At 39.3% G+C, this 10,162-nt stretch overlaps 1 protein-coding gene across 1 annotated transcript; it reads left to right on the top strand.

The window, feature by feature from the left end:
- Window positions 1-223: 223 nt before the first annotated feature.
- Window positions 224-7,620, top strand: LOC105358102 (pancreatic secretory granule membrane major glycoprotein GP2-like). Its single transcript, XM_023949217.1, has 9 exons — window positions 224-630; window positions 2,035-2,301; window positions 2,369-2,488; window positions 5,460-5,644; window positions 5,727-5,887; window positions 6,065-6,316; window positions 6,409-6,568; window positions 6,640-6,742; window positions 6,810-7,620. The coding sequence occupies exons 2-9, from the start codon at window positions 2,058-2,060 to the stop codon at window positions 6,899-6,901; spliced, it is 1,317 nt and encodes a 438-aa protein (XP_023804985.1). The 5' UTR covers window positions 224-630; window positions 2,035-2,057; the 3' UTR covers window positions 6,902-7,620.
- The last annotated feature ends 2,542 nt before the right edge of the window (window positions 7,621-10,162 follow it).

Genomic DNA, 10,162 nt, shown 5'->3' with positions numbered 1-10,162 from the left:
TGATCGGTTTTCCCTTCAAGGCATTTACTGTCCAGCAAACAGTCACTATGAGCTGTGTGGAACAGACTGTGGTCACACCTGTGTCTCCTGCTTTCCACTGTGGTATGGCTTTATTATTATGATGTGGAAAGATGGAAACCATCTTGAAAGATGGTTGCTCTGAGCGATGTGAATGTTTTGCCTCTGATGTTGTGCACTGTGCCGCTGCATCCGGTGGCGCCCTGGCTCATTTCCAGGGAACATGCTCTTATATCATTACTGAGACTGGGAGTCATGGCAACAATCACACCCAGTTTGAGGTTGTAGCCACCAACAATCACCGTGGCAATGACCATGTGTCCTTTGTGTCATCAGTGGACATACATTTCTCTAAAGATGCAGAGAGTGCATAGCTCAAGTGTCAACACAGGAAGGCTTTATAGTCTTTAATGCAGCTGACCTTATTGTCCAATTTGATGGCCAGAGTACTCTATTGGTCAGAATGAGTCAGCACTATCAGAATAAAGTCAGTGGGATGTGTGGGAACTTCAACGGAGATCCTTCAGATGATAAAGTGAAACCGAGTGGCACACTCGCCCAAAATGACACTGAGTTTGGACACAGCTGGAAGTCACCAACCAGTCAGCCAGGGTGAGCTTCTGAGCACAAGCATCATACCATCATACAGTGTGTGAAGAAACTGGATTGTCTAGAAAGGACTGTATTGTATTAGTTCGTAACCCCGTCAGTTTCTTGCACACAGAAATAAATGAATAACGACTCAGAGACAGTTACTTATCTTTTGTGAGTTTACTCCGCACAAAGACCACAGATTTTTACGCAGGGTTACAGACAGATAAACATGGTGCATTCAAAAGTCCGAACAAAGGAGTTCAGAAAAAGGCTTGGCATATATACCTTGCATTTGCATATTCAGAACCTCATTCGATGGATCATGGTGTGAAAAACCCACCCACCGACTGTTGCAGGCTAGATGTTCGAAGGTCAGAGCACCTAAAGTGTCAGACCTCTCTGAGGTTATCACAGACATTTGCCAGAAAACATACACCAGAACACACAAAGATGAAAAGGGAGGATGTTAAAGGAATGTTTGCGAGACAATAGTCTTGGTTGTGCTCTGTCTGGAGTGTACAGTGATCCCTTGCTATATCACGGTTTACTTTTCACGGTTTCGCTACTTCACGGATTTGGATTGTGCATTGTGTTCTGCATTCTGATTGGCTAAAAAGTCACTCAGCGAGTAGCTCAAGAATGGGACCCTTTGATGAGCCGTTCATTACAGTTCTCCAACATAATCGATGGGGGCATGTCGGTGTATAAGGATCTTTAGCAAAGAAGAAAAAAGAGCGACAACAACTGCCTATCACTATGTTCCTCTCCCGAACAAACACACCTGCAGCTGCACCGCGGGCTTCAAAAGGAAAAAACGCTGCAGAGGATGCAGCGGCTCAGTATGAAGAGCAGTGAAAAAGAAGACCGGAGTCACTATCTGTCCCACTGTACTTTTTTATTTTTTTCATAATCATTTTAAATTTTCCTCCGTTTAATCCACTCGGGTCGCAGTGGGCGGGGCTAATCTCCGCAATTTAAAGCCTTCTGTTCTTATCGATGATTGAAATTATTATTTGACAGCACACTACAGAAGTTATTTGTTGAAAAAACGTTTCTAAAGTACTTTTATTCTTTAAAAAAACAATTGATTTAGCCTGTTAAATGGTTTGTTCTTTCTTTTCAATGTATAATAGTGTATTTCATTGTATAATAATTGTAAAAAAAAATAAAGGTTTCTACTTCACGGGTTTTGCTTATCACGGGTTCTATTTGGAACGTAACCCCCGCGATAATCAAGGGATCACTGTAATATAATTTTGAGATGATAATACATAGTGAATCGAGTTTAAGCCATTAATGTGATAAAAGGTAAAAGTTAGTATAAATGTAAAAGGGAGTTTCTAACTATTCTGTTTCTAATCACTCCTAACACAGTGTTTTATTGGTGCTGTATCAGACTATACATCTGTAATTTTTCTCCAGATGTGGATCCACTGATGAAATAAATGAAGATGGACACTGTCGTTTTTCACAAGAATACTCTGAACTCTGCAGCATCATCACCAACACCAGTGGTCCATTCAGCGCCTGTCACCTGCACTCTGACCCACAGCCATTTTTCTCTTCCTGCGTCTATGATCTCTGTCTCTACTCTCCAGCCAATGGCATGCTGTGTTCTGCAGTTTCAGCTTATGAGAAAACTTGTTTTAGGCTTGAACATCCCAGAATGGCGCCCTGCTTTACACTGTGGTATGGCTCTACTATTATGATGTGTCCTTATACCATATGCAGACAATAACACCTATCACTTTCTCAGCCTTGTCAGATCCCTGTGAACAGCTGAACTGTGCAGAACATGAGTGGTGCGGGAAGAAAAATGGAGAGTACGGCTGCTTCTGCGATGAGCACCATCATAGACCAAACAATGAGAGCTACGGTGAGGTCAATGGCTTGATCAGGGGTGAATTTTTACTGTACTTTAATGCCCAGCACTATTGTTCTATCAATGTCATCTGACATCAGAAAACCTGATATGAAAATGTTCAGCTCTGACTGTTAACAGGCCAGCAGGTGGCGTCCGTGATCTAATGCTGAGCAGCTTTTTCTGGTGATTGCACCAAATAATGACAAGAATACTAGAGATGACACTTCTCAGTGTCATGGTACTTTATAGCATCAGTATCTACAGAATGCAATCCTGCAGACTGTGCAGAATCAGAATATTTTATTATTATTATGCAGTGCACAACAAAATTGTTTTCAGCAGCTCTTTTTCAGTACGACGGAGTATTAGGGCCACCAAAAAAAAAAAATTACGGCCACCAAAAAAAAAAAAAGTAAAATTACGAGATTTTATCTCGTAAATTTAGGAGATAAAAACTCGTAATTTTAGGAGATTACAGTGGAAGTGAATATATGCATAGCAGCAGGTGAATGCCGTGCAGCAGCAGATCAGACCGACTAAACTTTGTTGAACAGGTGAGCTGAATGTTTATTGATAACGTTCCAAATGTCTGGAAGCTCATTTGTTTGATTTACGATTCATTAAAGTTGTATTTATTGATGGTTGGTTTCCAGGATCTCTGCAGCCCGATGAAGCCATCGGGTCTCCCCGCAGCTGTCCGCTTGTTGAATCCTTTCTTCCTCCACCAAAGACAAGAACTCTACGTCTGTGTGACGCTTCCGTCACACAAAAGGAGGAGCACTTTTTTGGCATTTTCAATGTTCTAAAGCTAATATAAAAGACAATTTTCATTCCTCTTTATTGTTTTATGCTGAAACGGGACATTTCATCTGCAGGAGGGGGCGTATGTAACCAATGAGTTATATCACTAGAGGAGACACGCCCGCTTTAGAAGCCTGGCCGACGGTGGCGGAGCGCGACGCCATCTTGGTGAGGTCGACGACGCCCACATGACATTGATTTCCATTGATTTAAGTGGTGTCTAAGTAGCTTTTATAAACTGTATATATTTTTAGATTTAAATATATTTATACATATATACAAATATATTATATTTTATGTATATAATGTATATATAGATACATAATTTGTTGTTAAAGAAGAGAAACAGTCAGCCTTAAAAGCTCAAACTTGAATGAAAATGCATTGTTGCAGGACTTCTTACAAATAAAAAAATGATTAGAAAGAATTTTTAAAATTCATTTCTAAACATTTAGAAGTTTTAGACCTCTTTGACATGCAATTTAAATTATTTAGAAAAACCCAACAATAAGTCAATAATAATAATAGTAATAATAGTAATAGTCTTCTTCTTCTTTCGGCTTTAATAGTAATAATAATAATAGTAATAGTAATAATAATAATAATAATAATCAAAAGAAGTCCAAAAGTGAACAATAGATTTACCCTAAAAAAACAATCTGGCCTCTTATCAAAATCTGTTTCCACAAATGTTCTGAACATATCCAGACTGTATTACTAGTTGGTACCACAGTGATCCATCTGAGTTAACTCTTTTGATAGCCAAGATCCACTTTTTCCTGAAGTCTGAGTCCATTGGAAACCTGACTCAGTCACTGAGTCAGAAATGTATAAATCTGTATAAATAGCCTAGTATGCTGTATACAGGTTTAGCAAAATAAAATGTACATTTATATTGACAGCAAAATAAATGTACATCATGCAGCATGTTGATAATAGCCCTGCAGCATCATGCATGTCAACATGTGTTCTATTAATGAAGCCCCTGCAGCCTTAAAAGAAAAAAAATTAAAATACTTACCTGTGAAATGATATACCTTCCTCCTTCATGGACTCATTTTTCTGATTTTGGCAGTTGAAACCCGCACAATGAACTGGCATTATGCAAAAAATGTGTTCACATGCATGCACTGCAGCAGTAACTTGACCTCACCAAGATGGCGGTGCCCTCCTCCCATGAGGAATCACGTGATGTCTCCTCTAGTGATATAACTCATTGTATGTAACACTGTTTACTTCCGCATTGGTGTTCGGATGACAGCTTCATGACGTAATGAGACAGATGAACTTCAGGATATGTGAATGAAAAGGAGAATAAAGGCTGCAGCGATCATCTGCACCCAAACGTGTCTCTGAGCTCCTTATTTTACTGATGAAACTCCGCTTTACTGACACTGAACCCCGGAAAGACTGCTACACGGAAAAAATCTGATTTTGAGTTGCCAAAAGATTCAGAATCTCTTTGTTTTAGACCTATAATAATCCGGAAATAAAGCTTCACAAAAGGCTCCACATACTTAATCTTCAAGCTAGGTTCCGATAAACGGACAACTTCAGTGTTTTTTCATTAATCTACGACTTTTTTCTCGTAAATTTATGAGATAAAAAGTCGTAAATTTACGAGTTTTTATCTCCTAAATTTACGACTTAAAATCTCATAATTTAACTTTTTTTTTTTTTGGTGGCCCTTTTCTTTTTTTTTTTTGAACTTTTTTTTTCTTTTTTTTTGGTGGCCCTAATACTCCGTCGTATTTTCAGTAAATAATTGCACATAGAAATTTAAAAGTGCAGCCAGAGCATTGTCAACAGAGTAGTGACAGGGGATTTATTAAGATCTAAAAGATCTAGACATCTAAAAGTATGAAAAACAGAAAGATACAGTATCAATGAACTCTGCATCCATATATATCAATGGATTTTTTAATTTATTCTGTTTATTTTTGTCTTCTGAGAATTTCTTTGGAACGATGACTTAAGAAAACGTTAAAACGCATCTCAGCCAATGAGGCAGGACAGTGGAATGAGTTTTTGTTTTATTGTATTTGCCCAGGAATGCCACAGGAACAGTGATGTGTAACGCTGTATTAAACTCTTTTTTGCCCTAAGTGATCTCATGGAATAAATGGCTTTGCAGATTGAAGTGGTAAAACAATTTCTTTTTGTGTCTTTTGGTGTCAAATAGACTCGTCCATCACCTGTGAAAACAGCTCAGGGACCATGTCTGTGTCCCGCTGCCAGCTGTTTGAGGCCGGCTTTCACTCCAGTGCTCTCCATCTTAAAGATAGCTCCTGCAATGGAACTGTTCCGAATGGAAGACTTGTTTTCCACTTTGACAATGAGGGTCATCTTTGTGGAACCGTTCTCAGGGTAAAACTTAATGGCTAACCTGTTATCAAAACTGACTAAATGGGATTGCCTTCATTAATTCCCTTTTCATTTTAATGTCCAGAGCAATGGAACCCATTTCATGTATGAGAACACCATTCAGGGGAATGTGGATACTCATGGAAGTATCATAAGCCGTCAGAAGAACGTCCATTTGCTCTTCTGCTGTTCTTACCCTCTGTCCCAGGCCCTGTCTATGGATGTGGGCATAAACCCTCTGGAGAGGTGATTGTACTGTCTGCTTTTTATGTCCATTTAAGAGACTGTTCACCCATCATCAGAACATGCTGAATCCATTTCGGGGTCACAGGGTTGCTGGAGCCATTTGATGGACACTTATAGATTCTCTAAAACATTTGATGTCATTTGATTTGAAGCTCACTTTTGCCGTCTCTTTTACAGTGTAGTGAGGAAGAAGCTTCCAGCTGGTGTTGGTGTGTATCACATGAGGATGACCCCCTATCAGGACGCAGCCTTCCGCTTCCCCTTCACCTCTAATACAAACATAGAAATGGTGGTAGATGAAAGGCTTTACATTGAGGTGCGGACTGAAGGTGTGGATCAACAACAGATTTCCACTGTTCTGGACTCATGTTGGGCGACACCAGTCAACATTGCAAACTACCCTGTTCGTTGGGATCTCATTGCTGAAGAGTAAAGAATGACTTTTTTATCTTCACCAACTATCTTAAACATCTCGTCTGTGTATCAGTCTTGTTTACTTTTTCTATCTTTTTTTATTACAGATGTCCCAATCCAGATGATGGTACAGTTGAGCTGGTACAGAATGGCATCTCCACAGTGGCTCGTTTCTCCTTCAAGATGTTCACCTTTACCAACTTCTCATCCATTTTCATTCACTGTAATGTCCACTTGTGTCTTTTGAGACACAACAACTGCACAGCTGTAAGTAAAACCTGTCAAAGAGAGACAGTATGCATTCTGCTGCTGAGAAACTAAACACTTTCTTCCTGCAGCATTGTTATCCTGGTCACCCCACGCGTTTCAGGAGGGACTTGTCCTATCATGACTCTTCAGCCATCTCAGTTGGACCACTTCATCTGAACCCACGTAGCTTAGGTAGAACACCTTGATCACCTTCCTATTGTAGATAAGGAGGAGCTTGACTAAACTTCTTTGTTTACAGGAAGGATCCAGAGCAGCAGTGCTCCAGGACAGATGACATCTGTCTTCACCCTGATCATTGTTTTGCTGACAGTCAAAATTCTGATCCAATGAGTTTAAAGAGAGCTGATGTGTTTACCAGCTCCCTTCTTAAATGTTCATTTAGGTTTTTCATTTGGGTTTGTTTTGCGTTAGCAATCAGGTGGTAGTAATAGCCTTGCATACGGAGGTAGGATCTTTTTACTACACACTGGGGTCATAATTAACTTACTGTGAATTTGAAGCTACTCATGAATAAACTCAAGCAATGGGCTGATGGGATACCATGGCTTTAGTGGGGTGTAAACTGTTTTGATGTATTGAAAATTTACAATAACTACTGTGTCTGTCAGTCAAAGAAGTCATCCTATGGTTATCTTAATTATCAAATTATTTCACTTTAATAAATATAAATTACTTGTCTTTATTTGTAGATTTTCAGTTTAATAAAAATGCATCATTTATAGTATAACAACAGTATTGTTACATTAATATTAGTACAGATTTTAAACTTGGAAGCTATACTTAAAGCTTAAGATACTATTTTTCTATTCTTCTATTAGACTTTTGTTTTCATTGTGGGCTGGAAGAGGATGACACTTGGATTGTTAATCAATATAAAATATAATAATAAATATGCTGCACAGAAGTCCAACATCTGCATTGAAGCCCTGATACATTTGTTCATCCAAACAGACATAATTTGTGAAAAAAAGAATAACCACCATCTCTGTGTTAAAAACTTAAATGTAAATATTTATTATAACTTCATCTGCAAGAGACTCTTGAAAATGATGTTTTAAAACATGCAATATTAACAGTTCACAAAATAAAACATTGTTCAGAGACAAAGTTGTGCATTGGCATTTGTTATTGAAATTACATCCATGCCTTTACAAACTCACTCCTACCTTCAACTGAACCCTGTTTTGGAGAGCAGAACATTATTTATGCTCTCCAAAACATTTCCATTATATGTTTGACATTTTCCCATTGTAACTGTTGTGCAGTTTTTAATGATACATTGATTCAATTATAAAATGATGGAATATTTATGTTTCTACTGTACTATGTACAGAATGGTGTTGCAGTCTGTCCCACCACACCATGTAGACCACAGGGACATGCAGCAAGGGAAGACAGGTGAGGTCATCATCCCCACCTGCCACCATAAAAAGTAAACTAATGTTAAAAATTAATGTGCTATAAATACAATTTGCCTTATTCTAATGCAGTTTATTATTTTTATCTTCAAAATTGCTGTAAATTTTCATTCGTTTACAACACAGGCTGCAATGAGAGGCAGTGCCTCACAGCAGATTGCAAAATTCTGTGCAAACTGGGTTGAATCATTGACCGTATGCGTAAACTGGACTGAGCTCTCCCCCTCAAGTTCTAAATAGGAAGTACCCAGTGGCACCAAGAAGCCAAAATCCCATAGACTTCTACTGAAATTTACTGCTATTATGGTACTCAGCCATTATGTTTGTCAGAATAACTATTTTAGCTCTGTCACACTTCCTCAGTCCATTTTCTTTAAACAGTCAATGGGCTGAATGTGTGACTTTAGTTTACTCTGTGTATGCTAATAATCTAATTCTTCATTTATGTTAGTTGGTTGTGTGTTTTGTTCTCTTTTTATTCTGTCATGTTTTGAGTTTGTGTCCTGTTTATTTCAAAAGGTTTCCTGTTTTGTTGTATCCAGTTTTACTTTGGTCCCCATCTACCCTTTTTGTTGTCCCCTGTGTCTCGTTTGTCTATATGTATTTAAGTCCTGTCTTTCCCTTCTTCCTGTGCTGGTCCATAGTCTGATGTTACTCGGATGTTTCTGCAGTTCTTAGTATTTTGAGTTTGTGTGCCTGCTCTGCAGTGGTGTTTTTGGTTTTTAGTTTTTGTTAATACACCTGTTAGACCTCCTGCCCCCCCCCCCCCCCCCCTCGTGCTTGGGTACTTCCTCAACCCCCTTTGTGACAAATTTGTATTACATTTTTACTACATTGCATTACTTTCCATATCATTTATACTGTTGTTTTTATTTGTCTATCGTCTATTTATGGTTTAGATTGGACACAAAAGCACATTGAAATACAGAGGAGGCACGATGTAGCTCTGCCATAGCAGACAGGACACTTGTGAGCTTTTCTTTGTTCTTCAGTTGTTGAGATAAAAACTGGGCGGGTGTCTGAGCCAATGTGAGCGCGTGCGTGAGTGCACACAGTTAATTTTTCTTTTTATCCAAAAAAGATTCATCCAGGCTGGTTCCATGTAGAATAATCCATAGATGGTCATCTCTATAGAGTGGGAGTCAAGCTCAAGATTTAGGTTAAATTAATCCACCACACTCCAGTCATTATTTAATTCACATTAAATTTGGTAAAATTAACAGACACCAGAATCACAATCTGCTTTATTGGCCAAGTACAGTGCATATACAAGGAATTTGGCTTTGGTGTCTAGTACTCTCGTGCAAACCAAGCATGGTAAGGTGTAAAGGGGTAAAAACAAAAAAGGAGGAATAATTTAAAAAAGTAATATGAAGATGGCTATAAGGATAAATAAACATAACTAAATAAAATGCAACAGTAGGTCCGCTGTGACGGTTCATGTTTGTGTTCCGTGCTCTCTGAGTGGTCAGGAGTTCATCAGAGTGACAGCTCGGGGGAAGAAGCTGACTTTGGTGAGTGGTTTTGGTGCACATTGTCCTAAAACGCCGCCGTGATGGGAGAAGCCTGACAAGGTATGTCCAGGATAAGAGGGGTCTTTAGCGATTCTGCCAGCCAGCTTCTGGACCCTGAACCGGTCCTGAATGGAGGGAAGGCTGGAACCAATAATGACTGGGACTGTAGGCATCAGACGGGGTCCCGCTGGACGTCGGATTGAAATCCTTTGTGTCCGTTTTTATATTCAGATTATAAGCAAACATGGAGATCATGTGATTGGAAGACTAGTTCCACTCCAGTTTTCTCTGTTCACACTGACTAAATTCATCCATCCATCCTTCTCTACCTCTCTGTAGTGCCCCTGTCCTGCTCTGAGGGCTTCACAGAGTTGGGGTACTAACGGCACACTGTCTCAGACTGACTCAGGTGCCCCCTTGTCTGAAGTGGACTGAGTTTCCACATTATGCCATGCAGTAACCACAGCTGCTGCAGAAACCTGGACCGGGAGTCCAACCCATGGTGGTTCTTCCGACAGGGCTCAGGTGCCATCGGCTGGACGTACTGAGACTGCACTGTAAAAAACGGGAAAAGTGGGCTTGTTCAATTTAAAAAATACTAAGCACGTTTGTTTAATATGAACCAATCATGTTTACCTTCAAAACATATTACAATCTTG

This window comes from Oryzias latipes, chromosome 19 (assembly GCF_002234675.1).
Source record: "Oryzias latipes chromosome 19, ASM223467v1".
Lineage (NCBI taxonomy): Eukaryota > Metazoa > Chordata > Actinopteri > Beloniformes > Adrianichthyidae > Oryzias > Oryzias latipes.
This window is presented reverse-complemented; position numbering and strand designations above follow the sequence as displayed.

Coding starts and splice junctions, on each gene's coding strand:
- LOC105358102 (XM_023949217.1), top strand. CDS start 2,058: ATGAAGATGGACACTGTCGTTTTTCACAAGAATACTCTGAACTCTGCA. Junction 6,317..6,408: donor TGGGATCTCATTGCTGAAGA/GTAAAGAATGAC, acceptor TTTTTATTACAG/ATGTCCCAATCCAGATGATG. Junction 6,569..6,639: donor GACACAACAACTGCACAGCT/GTAAGTAAAACC, acceptor TTCTTCCTGCAG/CATTGTTATCCTGGTCACCC.